We start from the raw sequence: 16,217 nt of genomic DNA on the forward strand, positions 1-16,217 counted from the left end.
TATTGTTATTTTTAAAATATATTTTTATTGATTTCAGAGAAGAAGGGAGAGGAAGAGAGAGATAGAAACATCAACGATGAGAGAGAATCTGCATGCCCCCTATTGGAGATGAAGCCCACAACCTGGGCATGTGCCCTGACTGGGAATTGAACTGTGACCTTTTGGTTCATAGGTCAATGTTCAACCACTGAGCCACACCGGTCAGGCCCACCAAATTATTTGAAAAGAATTTCAATGGAGTGTTGGAAAATTTCCTGAGGTATATTGGAATCGATCTCCCAAGGAGGACAGGCTGAGATTAAAAAAGGGGGCTGACAACTCCAGAAGGAAACAGTTTATTAAGGGAACTTATGGACAGAAAAGAGTCTTGGGCATCAGCAAAAAAGATGGATCTCTGCACCCAAAAGGGGATGGGGGCTTGATGAATGCAGCCTCCAGGAACACAGGTGGTTTGTAGCTAAGTGACTTGTGCTTGTTACAAGGTGTATTTTCCAAAGCATTCAACAACTTAATGGACCTACTTAGTGGACCTTCCAGATGATGTGGGCGAACCCCTTCCAGGGTAAACTGTTGTTTTCTGACAGCAACTTGCTTCTTAAGATGGCCTTGGTCATGGCAAGCACCAGAAACCACTTTGCCTAACATAGGGTCATGTCGGCAATTTAGTCTGCAGATATGTTTGCGTAAGTACTTACAAGTGTGTACAAGAATAGTCATCGTAGCATTGTTTATAATAGCAAAAGGCCAGCATCAATCATATTGGTATGGGATTGGTTATATAAAGTATGATACATCCAAGAAGTGGGGTACTAGATAGCTATTTTTCTTTTTTAAAAAATATATTTTTATTGATTTCAGAAAGAAAAAGAGAGGGAGAGAGAGATAGAAACATCAATGATGAGAGAGAATTATTGATCAGCTGCATCCTGCAAACCCCACACTGGAGACCAAGCCTGCAACCTGGACATGTGTCCTTGGCAGGCAGGAATTGAACCTGGGACCATTTAGTCTGCAGGCCAATGCTCTATGCAGTGAGCCAAACCGACCAGGGCACTATTCCTTTTTAAGGAGAAAAATATGTAAATGCTGATGTAAAAAGAACTCCTAAATATATTACTAACTAAAACAAATAAACACAAGATTCAGAACAGTAGAATAGCATGTATTGAACAATCTCTGTTTCACTAAAGAATTTATATTTCTTTGCCAAGAACTGTGAAGGATTTAGCAAAGTTAACTGTTGTAGACCTTCATGTACACGTTTTTGGGTGGACAAATGTTTTCAGTTCTCTTGGGTATATAGCTAGGAGGGGAATGGTTAGAGCATATGGCAACTCTGTGTTCAACTTTTTGGGGAATTGCCAGACTGTTTCCTAAAGTGGCTGCACGATTTTGCACTCCCACCAACAGTGTATGGGGGTCCAAGTCCTCCACATCCTCGCCAGCACTCGTTATCTTTGACTTTTCTTAGGACTCTGGTCTAGCCTGAGGATCTCCCTAAGGGTATTGGATGTGTCTATTGTGGCGGAAATAGTGGTGTAAGGCTAATGGTGGGTGTATTTGTAGGGATGGGAAGAATCAACATGATAACATCTCAAGATATGATCCCACTATCCTGTAATAGGTCCCCTTATCTAGTCACACAACAGATACAGTCTCATGCCCCGTGAATCTCTAAGCACTGTGCTCACTGCCCTGGGAAACAGACAGATGGGCTATGGCTCCTGTTCCCCACATCCAGGCCCCACTTCCCGTTGAGAGGCGACCGGCTGATTGGACCCTCCTCCCATGGATCCCACTCTCTCCCCCGGTTGGTGGGAGCCAGACGGTTAGCAGAGGAGAGATGACAGAAATTTTTCCTTCTTCTTTTTTTCTTAACAGATAAAATAAACGATGACTCGATCAAAAGGGGAAAGCCATATAAGATCTTTTTCAGAGATCTCTTTCTTTTCAAAGAAAATGAAATAGAGGCAAGGAGGCAGGTAAGGTTTTATTAAAATCCCAACTGGGATTTGAAAAGGTAATGTTGGAAACATACCCTCTTATCCATCCCTTTTATGAACTTTGCTGGGGTAAGGCACTGTGTCAGATGTTGACGCGTGCGCCACACAGTGCTGGGGGTTGGTGTGTGTATACACACACACACACACACACACACACACACACACACGACAGAACAGCGTCCAGCTCATGGTGGGGACCTAACGATCACCCCCTATGGTGGAAGACAGACACACCACACCACTACAATCCACTATGACAGGTATGGGTATACCCTTACTTCCTTGATTTTTAATTTATTTTTATTTTTTATAGAAAATCGTTGATCTGCCAATCATAACAGTTTGGTGTAATCCTTTTCCTTTTTTTAAAAAAATCCTCCTCACCTGAGGATACTTTTTCATTGATTTTTTAGAGAGAGGAAAAGACAGAGAGAAATATCGATGTGAGAGAAACACATTGATTAATTGCCACCAGGTGATGTTACGTGTTTTCACTGTAGTAATGATCTGAACATCAAATTTATGCCAAAGGCATAGTTCACAATTAAGCATGCTTTTTGGCTTTTTTTTTTTTTTTAATCTTCACCGAGGATATTTTTAGAGAGAGTGGAAGAGAGAGGGAAAGACAGACAGAAATATCGATGTGAGAGAAAGACATCTGTTGCAGGCTCCTGCACATGCCCTGACCAGGCCCCGGGCCAGGGAGGAGCCTGCAACGGAGTTATGTGCCCTTGATCAGAATCTAACTCAGGACCCTCGGGTCTGTAGGCCAATGCTCTATTCACTGAGCCAACCCGGCTAGGGCACTTCCTTGATTTTAATGGCCACATTTTTTCACATTTTCTCATTCCTGAAATTGGGCTCCAGCTCACATAGATGGGATGTCATGCATAATTGGCAGTGCATCTTACAATAAGTGGCATCTTAGGGTTGATGAAATATAGTAATAGAGGCATACAAAGGAAATCTAAAGAAAATGGTTGTTGGAGAGAAGAGGGAGAGGTGGTGGTGGTGGTGGTGTGTGGTGGTGGTGTGTGTGTGTGTGTGTGTGTGTGTGCAAGGACTCCACTGAGGAGATAAACAGAAGCAGCATTGTTAAGAATAAGTCAAAACCTGCCAGGCAGATACAGATAAGAGCCTGTATATGTGTGTATTGGGGAGCAGGGAAGAAAGACGAAATAAGAGTGGAGAAGAGGGTGTCACTTTGGAATTCCGTGGTATGAAGCCACATCAGCGATGAGGCCCACTTTGCAGTGTGCCTTGCCGTTACTATCACTACTTGCATCGCGTGGTTCAGATTTCACAAGGTTTGCTTTGCTTATTCTTAGAAATAAAGGGTGAGAAAAATACCCAGGAATACTCAATAATCGATCATCTGCAGGATGATGGTTTTGTGCATGTGTCCTATAGTTTGATTGAAAGTATCCAAAATTAAAATAAAAAAAGATTCACGAAATCAGGAGGCTATTTTTTTAATGTCTACTGGGAAGACATTAAAAAAAAATAGCATGTTCAATCCCACAGAATCATTCCTTTCAAATCAGTGGAATTTTTAAGTCCCTGCATTTGGGGCAACATGAGATTGTCACCATAAGACCAGAGCAACATTTTCCAGTTTCATATTTGTCATGCACACGTTTATATTAGAGTAAAGGTTGAATGTTGTTACATTTGTGCTCTGCTTCATGTGAGAAGGAACTGAAAACTAAACACAATTTTTCAGAGGTAAGGACTTGAGATTGTTTGTTCAACGTACTAGTAGTGAGACAGGGACTTGTTGCACATGATATTTTGATATATGATCACTTTTAAGACAATGTTATTTTCGTATGTTAGAAACCTTTTTAAATTTTCCCACTTGGGCAGGAAAAAGCCCTGAACCGCAGCGGGAAATTGCACCAAAAGTCGACGTTTTCATCTCGAATGAAGAGTCGTTCACACCTGAGCGAAATAGCATATGCTGATGCAGCTGCTTCCTCGTTTGAAAAGTTTGGGCTGGATCCCACCCTTGTTCTCAGAATAACAGAAGGTAAGTCTAAATGATTGTTGGTTTAAAAACATAGTTCTGAATATTTCCCACTCATAGCAGATTTGGTGGCTTTTCTGGAGGCGAGAAACACCAAGGGTGCTGTCTCCTAATACAGTGGTGGGGGTTGTACATGAGGGTTGAGTCCGGAGGAAAAAAATCTATCTATATATATAAAAGGCTAATATGCAAAGTGTTCCTACAGGAGTTCAACAGTGAGACTGGGTGTTTGATCACTTGCTATGATGTGTGCTGACCACCAGGGGGCGGCACGGAATGAAGGAAGGCCCCTGCCGACCCTGATCACCTGCAGGCCTAGGGACCCTACCCGTGCATGAATTTCATGCACCGGGTCTCTCGTCCTATATAATAAAAGGCTAATATGCAAATTGTCCCCTCAACCAGGAGTTCAACTGGGAGTTCAACCAGGAGTTCAACCAGGGTGTGAGGCCAGCCGGCCAACTGCCCATGGCCCCTTCCCAAGGCCAGCCCTGCCCCAAATTGCCCACTCCACACACCGATCGGGTGCAGGGCAGGCTAGCCAACCTCCTGCGGCCCCTCTGCCCAGCCAGCCCAGTCTGATTTGCCCCAATCGGGGCAGGCCGGCTGGACCCTCACCCGTGCACGAATTCGTGCACCGGGCCTCTAGTTTTAAATAAGAAAGCATACTTTCCCAAGACATAGACTGTTACTCATTTTCATGGCTCTAAGGAAGGAAGTCACTGCCAAAATCACATAGTATTAAAGGTAATGGCTCCGGCTATTTAAATTCAGGTCTACATCTACATCTAGAACCGAATTGAAGAGAAGTCCTTCTAAAGAGAAGTTTTGATGGTCTGGGCCATACAACGCACATATCCAGAATCAGTAAGCTAATGGAATTACATACTTGCCTCTTGTTGCAAAGACATAACCTGTTTTAATGACCTATGCAGGCAACATGCGAACATACTACTAGCTATTAATTACTGTCTGTGAAAGAGAGCAGTCTGGGGATCAGAACATCATGGCCATTTCCTACCTTTGAGATCAAGAAGTGCCCACAAATGAGACAAAGCAGTTTGAAGCTTACAAGCCTAAAGTGACTAATACCAGGATGATGGACTGATAAAATCTTCCTCCAAAATGAGTCTTATGCAAAATTTTAAATTTAAAAAGGCAGAAAGGGTGGAAGGGAGGTTGGGGAGGGAGGGAGGGAGGAAAGAAGGAAGGAAGGAAGGAAGGAAGGAAGGAAGGAAGGAAGGAAGGAAGGAAGGAAGGAAGGAAGGGAGATCAGGATTTGCTCTAATAACTTAAACATTTCTCTAGCTCACAAAGTCCAGGCACTTTCTCAAATTGTGAAAAAAAATTTTTTTCAGAGAACAAGAAGACCATTTAGGAAGGAACTTCGGGTTCAATAGTTAGTGTGGGAAAGGGAAGTATGTTAACTTATTTAGAGGCTCTCGGAGGTGCATGTTCTGCTCTATTGTGTGAAAAGGCAGCAAGCGATAGGTGACAGGGTGAGGTCCGTGACTGCACCGCTGAGAGAGCAGGTCTAGGTTCAGCCTGTGTCTCATGTCTTCAGGTCCCCTCTGTCGCATGGTGAACCCTAAGGCATCAAGAGCATTTTAAATGACACATGACACGTTTTAGAAAGAGTTATGCACAAAACGGCTCACTGAAAACATCCCCGCCATGCTCGCAGCTCTGAGATAGCAGCTAGGAGGTGTGGCGTTGCAGATGACTCACGGAGCGACTGGCCACTGAGGGGTAAATGAGGTAGGGTAGGCTCTCAGAAAGGAAATAGTAAAACTGTTTGGTATTGTCCAAGGCAATCTGGGCTCTGTCGGCGATGGAAATCAGGTTGTCAGTTTCTGCTGATTTTACAGATAAGGTACTTGGGCATTTTCGTTTAAAATACAGTCCTCTTCAGCTGTGTAATCTTGGACAAGCATCTTTACATCTCTGAGCTTCAGGACCTCCCATTCAGGATTTCAGGATGCGGATAGGACCTTACTGGGGTTATTGTTAGGATCAAATAAAACAATGACTTAAAGTGTCTAAGAAAATTCCTGGAATAATATGGACCCAGAATGAATGGTAGTTACTCTTATTAAGTTAGTTTTTAAGTCCAGATACACTACATAAATGTATGCAATAATTTAATTGCATAGCTTTTATTTGATACATCTTTGAGGGAGAATGAACTAAACCTAAGTCAATTTCAATTTTCTTTAAAGGTGCAGACGCAAAAAGGTCTCTCCATGAATTTATTAATGACCAGAGAGGCAGGTTTCTGCTCCAGGTAGTACAAAGTAATTTTTCTCGCCATAGTCAAATAGAAGACTTCTTGCATAACATTGCCAAATTTTCACCTCGCCCTTTTATTTTTCCATCACATGCCCAGACCTATTGCCCTTCCCCTCCCCTCCTAAGCCCACTTCAGTCAGGCTTTGCCATCATCATTCCACCAAAACCACTTTTGCCACGGTTGCCAAGGACCATGCTACGGCCAAATTTGAATTGTGGCCCATTGGGTCACTTCCTCTTTCTTGAAACACTTTCTTCAGCTGGTTTCCAGGACCCACTGTCTCTTGGTTCTTCCAGGTCACTGGCTGCTCACCCCCTTCACAGTCTTCTTTCCTTGTTCCTCTCCGTCTTGATCTCCAAATGTTGGCATGGTCCAGGGCTCACTTCCCACCCTATGCTCCATCTACCCTCCTCCCGGCCCAAGTTTAAATTCCACTTCCATATTAGCAACTTGCAATGTATTTCTCCAGCCTGACCCTCTTCCCTGCATTTCAGACTCACAAATGCAACTGTAGTTCTTACTATCTCCACTTAGATGCTCGCCAGGCAGCTCAGACTTCACGTTTCTAAAATGTGGCCCCTGCTGTACCCTTCGCTGTCCTTGACAACCTGCATCTCATGTGGTGCTCCCTGTCTTGGTAAACAGCAATTCCACCGCTGCAGCTGCTTAGGCCCAATATAGTGGCATTATCCTCAACTCCACCTCCTTACGGCCCATACCCAAATATACTTTTAAATATTTGCTTCTGAATATCTCCATGATCACACACCACTGCTGCCACTGTCGTCCATATCACCCATATCTCTTGCATGAATTCTTATACCTTCAAAGCACTGGTCTCCTGCTTCCACTCCCCCCCCCCCCCTCGCCCCCCGCTATGGTCAGTCTGTTGTCCACACAGCATTAGGAGTCTATTCTCACCCACGCCCCTCCTCTGCTGAAGACCATGAATGACTTATCTGGTGTCCAGCTCTCTCTCTCTCTCTCTTCTGATCTCTCTTTTGCTCCCTCTGCTCCAGACACACAGGCCTCCTTGCTGCTCCTGGGACACATCAACCATGCTGTGGCCTCAGAGCCTTAGCACAGAGGCTCTTCCTCCTGGGAGAACATTCCTTCCTCCGATGTCTGCGTGATTTGCTCCTCCTTCCTTCCAGGGTCTGTTTAATTTTCACCAGATCAGGGAGGCTTTCCTTGGCTACACATAATGGCAACCCCTGCCCTTACCCCCTGGACTCCTTATCCCCTTTAATAGACTCCCCCCATCTACTGGAATGTACACCCCGCAAAAGCAATTTTGTCTATTTTGTTCATTGCTCTATTAACACCACTGGAAAAAAGTCCTGGCACACAGTAGTCACTCAATACTTGGTGAATAAAGTAATAAATGAAATATGTGGGGGTTTTTTGTTGGTTTTTTTTTTTAGCTGTGACTCCAGACAGGATCCAAAGAGGAGTTTTGCCATCTCTTCTCTGGGTTTTATGGAGACTTGCTTCATTTACCCTTCTGTGTTAGCCTCTTAAGGCACTCAGTCAACCTTAAAAGGGCACAGGAGAAATATGGTTGTTTTTTTTTTATAAACATGTAGTATCTAATTATTGGTTGTGTTACTTTAAAATTATTTCATTTATATGGTTTTAGTTAATTTATATTATAATGTATGTGGCTTTGTTTATTTATAGTTTATTTTCCATGCATGGCATTAAAAGCCCAACTGGATCCTTCTATTCTGTACTTAAAAATATAGAAGCGTGATGTCAAAGTTAGATCCGGGGATCTGAACGGGGCTCTTTGAGGCTGAGCGCCGCCACTCTTGCTTGGAGGAACCTGATTCTCCCCTGGTACTTCCTGTGGGAGGAGCCTCTGAGGCTGCAGACAGCCCGGTTTCCAATGCACAGAGCAAATAGGAGGGACACTGTGGGTAACACCAGGTGGGCCTGCTCTTTGGGGCAATATGTAGCTATTTGTGATTTGTGGGGACCAGCCATTTTGGAGCAATATTGAACCTCTTCATAAAAGTGAAAGAGAGGAATTAGTCTCCCGCCTATGATCTCCTGAATAAAGGCCATCGCCCCACCATGTGGGCATCCCATTCTTTCTAACCCCAATGCCCACTTAGAATGCAAGTTATTTCCCCCTGTATGATGACACTGTTGACGTGTGCCAGAAATGTGAATACTGTTCCCGATGCACTTCTGTTTCCAATATTCCCAGTATGCTGTGCAAACCAAAAAGAATACAATCACCAGGTATGATAAGCACATATTGACGAAGGAACGGCAAATCCTCAGGGCAGAAACAAAGCTCCAAGAAGACGCAATTGCCTTTGAAGAGTTCCTTCGAGAAAATGACCAGAGATCCGTAGACGCCCTTAAAATGTTCGTGTTTTCACTCTAGCCACATCGCTTTTTGCCTCCCTCTTTCTTCTTTTCCATTTCTCGGAACACAACACAAAGCAAACTAACAAACGTGTCCCTTTGCAGTGCAGCACAAGAAACTATCAACAAGCTCCAAATGACGGCGGAGCTCAAGAAGGCGACCATGGAGGTGCAGGCGGTGAAAAGGTGAGGCCGCACACAGCTTTCTCTTATCGAGTGTGCACACCCCATCCAGTCCTGTTTGTGCCTAGCAAGACCTGAGTGGGAATGACCCTTATCAGTGGTGATTTCATACACTTGACCACATTTTTAAAATGAGTAATCTGTTGATTGAGGATCCTCTCTGACTGTGTATCAGGAGAGTCCAGTGATGTCTGGCGGAAACCTTTCTCTAACTTGTCAATACAGAAGCCAAGAAATTCTTTGAAAAGAAGAAAACCAACGTGAGGAGTAAACGAATTATTTTCTAAGTGTCCTTTCTCTTTCATTCTAAGGCGCATTTCTTCACACATTTTAACATCTCTGCAATGGGGATTCATTTTACAATGATCTTACAATTACAATTGGCAGTATTTTGTATATTTATCCTCACACTTAGATGAACCTAGCATTGATATTAAAAACCCAGATGAGCCTTGATCGGTTTGGCTCAGTGGATAGAGCATCGGCCTGCGGACTGAAAGGTCCCAGGTTCGATTCCAGTCAAGGGCATGTACCTTGGTTGCAGGCACATCCCCAGTAGGAGGCATGCAGGAGGCAGCTGATTGATGTTTCTCTCTCATCGATGTGTCTAACTCTCTATCTCTCTCCCTTCCTCTCTGTAAAAAAATCAATAAAATATATTTAAAAAAAAACAACAAACTACCAGGTCATAATGACCAAAAAAAACAAAACAAAACCAACAACAACAACAAAAGGAATTGAGATAAAATTATGATATCACCTGCCACACTCTCAGTATTTAGTTTTTTCCAACCTGGATGCTTTCTTCCATGGTCACATGGATCTCATTTTAAATATCTAAAGAAGCTTCCTTCTGTCATCATCCTTGGGCAGTAATCTCAATGATTCCGGAGACTCTGTAGTCTTGGAATCAAAGCATGCTAGAACTTTTTTTCTTTTTGAGAATGGTTAGCACTGCTCTAAAACCAAGTCCTAGACTTAAACTTACCATATGTCCTGGCTTTTTGGGGAGAAGGAGAACAGCTTGTCGAAAATGCAGCAAACGACCTGGAGGGCAGCTTCTTTGAAACCAGTTGTTTCTAACAAAATGTATGTTTCAAACACATTCTGGCCACAGTGGCCCGTCTCTGTTAGGAGCTAGTTGATGGTGCTCCCAAGAGGGAGAATTCCCTTCTCTCCTTCGCTCTGTCTATTTACAGAACTAGAGTAGCTGCCTGTGGTTGAATAAAGTACTGTATTTGTGCACAATGGCCTTTCTGAAGCGAACTTGCTGATGGTTTTTGAGTCTCATCATCTCAGCGAGGTGCAGAAGCTAGCTGGTAACAGAGCCAGGGATGCAAAGTGCCTGCTCTCTGTTTCCTTCTCTCTTCATGGGCCACGGTGACCCTCTTCCGCAGGGAGGGCTGGGAATCTGTTTACAAAGGGAAAGGGGGCTGGCTCTTGAGCTTTTGCTTGGAAGCTGGGCAATTCTAGCCAAAATTAGCTCTGCTCTTTTTTTTTTTTTAATATATAATGTATTTTTATTGATTTCAGAGAGGAAGGGAGAAGGGAGAGAAAGGAAGAGAGAGGGAGAGAGTTAGAAACATGGCTGCCACCTGCACACCTCCTACTGAGGATCGAGCCCGCAACCCAGGCATGTACCCCGACCGGGAATCGAACCTTGACCTCCTGGTTCATAGGTAGATGCTCAACCATTGAGCCACGCTGCTGCGCTAGCTCTGTTTTTTGTCGCATACCTGGGAGGCTAAGTGGTGGTATAATGAGGGGCTCCCGCCATCTTGTGACTGGTGATCCATGAGCTTCTTTAGATATTTAACATAAATCAAGTAAGATACACTTGACTATAGAAGAAAACATCCAGGGCTTTTTTTGGTTTGTTTAAGTTTTTTTTAGAGAGAGAGGAAGGGAGAGGGAGAAAGAGAAACATCTGTGTGAAAGTAAATCATCGATTGGCCGCCTCCTGCATGCCCCCTACTGGGACTGAGCCTGCAACCCAAGTTATGTGCCCTGACTGGGAACTGAACCAGCAACCTTTTGGTGCATGGACTGATGCTCAACCAACTGAGCTACACCGGCCAGGGTGAAAACATCCAGGTTTGACTCTTGAATATCACTCACACACCAGGGCTTTAGGATGCTTCTGACCCAAAGAAGTACTGAAGCTGAAGATACTGATATAGGAGTAATATCGATAAGCATATTGAATATTGAAGAGTGTGTGTGTGAATAAGGAAGGCTCAGAAGGATAAGGGTGGAGCTCGCTTTCCTGAGGGCCTTCATTGTTATTTTAAACACTAGAGGCCTGGTGCACCAAATTCATGCACTGGATCGGGCCTAAGCCAGCAGTCAGACATCCCTCTCGCAGTCTGGAGCTCTCACGGTCCAGGACCCCTCACTCCTTACCTTCTGCCTGCAGCAGAAACGGGAGAGGATCCCGCCACCGCTGTTGTGCTCGCCAGCCATGAGCCCGGCTTCTGGCTGAGTGGCGCTCCCCCTGTGGGAGCGCACTGACCACTAGGGGGCAGCTCCTGCATTGAGCATCTGCCCCCTGGTGGTCAGTGCACATCATAGCAACCAGTCGTTCCACCGTTCAATCAATTTGTATATTAGGGTTTTATTATATAGGATTCCTTTTGTGTCCATGTTGAAATCTGATTATGGGAAAGCGATGTGAGGCTGGGAAAAGGCTTTCAGTCCAGGTTTGAATGCTGGGCTCTACCATTTACCAGACAGATGACTTTGCAAGTCAATCATTTCTTCTTCCAAAAGATAGGAATGATAATAACTATTTTAAAGTGCTGTACTGAGGATGAAATTGTATCTGTAGCATGTCCTGAGTATTGCCCAGTACATAGTAGGTGCTCATTGAGTGTTAGTGTCCTTTCTTCTCCTCACACAAGTACCATCTTTTGCTACCTTCTAATGTCTCCCTATGTCTAACATGTAATACAACATTTCCCTCAGAAAAAAAATAAGTAGAGTCAAACTATCATCAGTCTACCCTACCTGTGAATATCCTGGGGCATGTGTTATTCAAATAAATTTCCTACTGGTTATTTCTTCTTATCTCATATTTTATTAATGCTCCTATTTTCATGGCCATACTTGGAATTTTTGTTAAGTAAATACATAATCAAGAGAATGAATTTTGTAAAAACCTTTTTATAAAAAGTGAACATGCTTTCACACAGATATATCTAATTATATTTTCATTTCCTTTGAGTAGTGAAATATCAAAAACAGAATTCCTCCTTAGAGAGTACATTAAATATGGACTTTTTCTGATGAAATTGTCTCCAAAACATTGGCAAATCAGGCAAGCGCTGAGAAGGGTGAAGATGTCAAAAAGCAAAGAAAATATAGAGGAAAATCTTTCCAAAATATTAACAAGTGAGTCACATTCTTCATTTCAATTTAAGTAAATGTCCCTAATTCTAAAATGTTCAGTTTCAATGTTTATTTGCTGATTATTAATAGTCAGAATTTCTATTTCAAACACAACCTGAACAAGGATTCTCACTGTCTCTGTGATTATATAGTATTAATTTGGAAACTCAGGTTAATTTCAGATATAAAGCAGTAAAAATATATACATGGAGCCATAGAAAATATATTATTTACAGATTATATGATAGCATACCTAGAACCTCCCATCCATAAAAACCTTAAAAAACTATTTGAGCCTTGGCCGGCTTAGCTCAGTGGATACAGCGCATCAGCCTGCGGACTGAAGGGTCCCAGGTTCGATTCCAGCCAAGGGCACATGCCTGGGTTGCAGGCTCGATCCCCAGTATGGGGCATGCAGGAGGCAGCCAGTCAATGATTCTCATCATTGATGTTTCTATCTCTCTTTACTCCCTTCCTCTCTGAAACCAATAAAGAAATATATATATTTTTAAAAAAACGATTTGAGTAAATGGACACAAAGTCAATTATATTTATTAACCTAACATATTAACCTAAATAAACTAACTTTATTAATTAGAAAACATACAAGGAAATTAAATCCAAGAAAGCAAATAACCTTAATTGTGTGACCTGGAGATTTGACAAATAGAGAAATATGTCATGTTTCTAGAGAGAAAGATTTACATTGTAAAGCTGCCAAATTTTCTGCAATGAATGTATAAGATTTATGGAATTATAATAAAACTGTGACCAAAAATTTGTCAGGGACTTGAGTGTTGGGTTGGGGAGAACTTTATACAGTGATTCTGAGGTTCATCTCAAGAAATAAATACTTCTGAAGGACGGAGGTAATGGGGGCGGGGGTGGTTACTAATCCTTTAAGATATATAATATATTATGACAGAGTCTTAGGAATTAACACAGTATGGTACTAATGTTTGGAAGTCAGCTTAATGCACCAGAAATAGGTGCTATTATATATAAGAATTTTTAAAAATATATATATTTTTATTGATTTTAGAGAGGGAGGAAGGGAAAGGGAGAGAGAGAAACATTGATTGGCTGCTTTCTGCATGCCCCTGACTGGGGATTGAGCCTGAAACCTGAGCATGTGCCCTGACTGGGAATTGAACTGGCAACTTTTTGGTGCATGGGATGATGCTCAATCAACTGAGCCACACCAGCCAGGGCTATAGATAATAATTTAATAAGTGATCAAAGTGGGGTCACAAGGAAAGACTTCCATTTCTAGTAACTTTGGGGTAACAAGAACCAGACACGCTCCTGCCTGAAAAGTCTGAAAAACGTACGAAGCAACAGTTTTCAGACATTGGACGTCAGGAAAGATGCAAAGGAATCCCTCAGAGAGAGGAAAAAAGTGAGATGGGCCCCGTGATAGCCTCCGGGTCCTGCTGGGGACAGGATGCAGCTCTGGAAGGGGGAGCCCAGGTGGGCCCAGCAGTCCCCATGAGATGAAAAGACAGAGCTGGGGTCCAGGGAGGGCACAGAGCAGAGCACTGGAGAGGAGGGGGCTACTCAGAGAGTTCTGAAGATCTGCATTCAGCGGAGAGCCGATTCTGAGACTCTGGGGTGAGAACATTGACATCACAGAAATCAGTCAACGACAAATCGGGGAGGATTTTCCCCTAGAGAGCTGGTTGTTAAGCATTTACCAGCACACCACGGATGGCCTCCCTGCTCAGTTCCCCTGTGTCTTTCACTGCTGAGTTTCAGTTAGACTCATGTGTATGAAATGTCAAGGGAGCACAGTGATGACACTTGGTTAAACTCAATACATGGTGTTTGACAAGAGGAAAGACAAATGGAAAGAAAAAGTGAGAAGCATTTGCACCTCACAGCTTTGGATTCAGTGCTCCTAGACTTGCCATCTAACTAGAGAATGCTCAGAAAGCAATGAGTCCAGAGCAGTGAATGGCTCACACTGCGGTTTTAGAGGTTATAACCGACTGATGCAGGAGATAAGAGACCTCCTCGTGCCCTGGAGGGGGTCTGCCTGCTCCAGAGACCAGCCCTTGCTGTCTACATCATAAGTTTATTGGTTACGATGTCCCCTTCTTATATCCCTGTCCCTGGAAGCTTTTAGAATAATGCTACTTTCACTCAAAGACGAAGTTCTAATTTTCAGAAGTGGGTCCGCCCTCTTTCTTTTCCATTTCTAGAATTCAGGAAAATAGACTACAGTGAGAGCTCCCGGAGGATATCAGTTTCAGGAGAACATTCCCGGGGAAGAAGTAGCTCAGGTAACACCAGAGATCCGAGACTTCACTCACAAAAGTAAAACCAGAGAAGGTGCCCATCTCACAGTGGAGATCAAGGACCTGTAAGCTAACCTGGAAAAGAGAGGGCGGGAGAGTGAGGCCTGCCGTGGTTTCAAGACAGAATAGCAGGAAGAGTAGCGGGAAGTCCTAAGAGTGCTGGTGTGAGGAAAGATGGTCTGGGGAGACTCGGGAGACCCTGGATGAAAAGACCTGAGACCACTTTTGCCCACTGCTCAGTTCCAAATCAGAATCGGGTGTGGACATGATGTGAGGGGACCACGTGCATGTAGACATGGAGGGAATAAGTGCATGTAGACGTGGGGGGGACAAGTGCATGTAGACGTGGGGGGAACAAGTGCATGTAGACGTGGGGGGGACAAGTGCATGTAGACGTGGGGGGAACAAGTGCATGTAGACGTGGGGGGGGAAGTGCATGTAGACGTGGGGGGGACAAGTGCATGTAGACGTGGGGGGGACAAGTGCATGTAGACGTGGGGGGAACAAGTGCATGTAGACGTGGGGGGGGAAGTGCATGTAGACGTGGGGGGGACAAGTGCATGTAGACGTGGGGGGAACAAGTGCATGTAGACGTGGGGGGAACAAGTGCATGTAGATGTGGGGGGTAAAAGTGCATGTAGACGTGGGGGGAAAAGTGCATGTAGACATGGGGGGAACAAGTGCATGTAGATGTGGGGGGAACAAGTGCATGTAGACGTAGGGGGGAAAGTGCATGTAGACTTGGGGGTAAAAGTGCATGTAGACATGGGGGGAAAAGTGCATGTAGACGTGGGGGGAAAGTGCATGTAGACGTGGGGGGAACAAGTGCATGTAGACGTGGGGGGAACAAGTGCATGTAGACGTGGGGGGAAAGTGCATGTAGACGTGGGGGGAAGAAGTGCATGTAGACGTGGGGGTAAAAGTGCATGTAGACGTGGGGGGAACAAGTGCATGTAGACGTGGGGGGAACAAGTGCATGTAGACGTGGGGGGAACAAGTGCACGTAGACATGGGGGGAACAAGTGCATGTAGACGTAGGGGGAACAAGTGCATGTAGACGTGGGGGGAACAAGTGCATGTAGACGTGGGGGGAACAAGTGCACGTAGACGTAGGGGGAACAAGTGCACGTAGACGTGGGGGGAACAAGTGCACGTAGACGTGGGGGGAACAAGTGCACGTAGACGTAGGGGGAACAAGTGCACGTAGACGTAGGGGGAACAAGTGCATGTAGACGTGGGGGGAAAGTGCATGTAGACGTGGGGGGAAAGTGCATGTAGACGTGGGGGGAACAAGTGCATGTAGACGTGGGGGGAACAAGTGCATGTAGACGTGGGGGGAAAGTGCATGTAGACGTGGGGGGAACAAGTGCATGTAGACGTAGGGGGGAAAGTGCATGTAGACTTGGGGGTAAAAGTGCATGTAGACATGGGGGGAAAAGTGCATGTAGACGTGGGGGGAAAGTGCATGTAGACGTAGGGGGAACAAGTGCATGTAGACGTGGGGGAACAAGTGCATGTAGACGTGGGGGGAAAGTGCATGTAGACGTGGGGGGAACAAGTGCATGTAGATGTGGGGAACAAGTGCACAGGTGACTTGTATGTGTCAATGGTAGGTTTCTCCACCACATGTAACAAGTGAAGTGTCCATCATTTTT

The 16,217-nt window shown here is 44.4% G+C and overlaps 1 protein-coding gene across 1 annotated transcript in view; it reads left to right on the forward strand.

The window, feature by feature from the left end:
* CCDC38 (coiled-coil domain containing 38) overlaps positions 1 to 16,217 on the forward strand; it is a gene marked incomplete at its 5' end in the record, with an annotated part of 38,456 nt that overhangs the window by 2,843 nt on the left and 19,396 nt on the right. Inside the window, 7 exons of the mRNA XM_079775505.1 lie at positions 1,882 to 1,982; positions 3,870 to 4,032; positions 6,249 to 6,313; positions 8,532 to 8,695; positions 8,801 to 8,881; positions 12,105 to 12,268; positions 14,467 to 14,581. Coding sequence (XP_079631631.1) covers positions 1,882 to 1,982; positions 3,870 to 4,032; positions 6,249 to 6,313; positions 8,532 to 8,695; positions 8,801 to 8,881; positions 12,105 to 12,268; positions 14,467 to 14,581 — 853 coding nt within the window. The remainder of the gene's footprint in view (positions 1 to 1,881; positions 1,983 to 3,869; positions 4,033 to 6,248; positions 6,314 to 8,531; positions 8,696 to 8,800; positions 8,882 to 12,104; positions 12,269 to 14,466; positions 14,582 to 16,217) is intronic.

This window comes from Cnephaeus nilssonii (genome assembly GCF_951640355.1).
Source record: "Cnephaeus nilssonii genome assembly, chromosome: 6".
NCBI lineage: Eukaryota > Metazoa > Chordata > Mammalia > Chiroptera > Vespertilionidae > Cnephaeus > Cnephaeus nilssonii.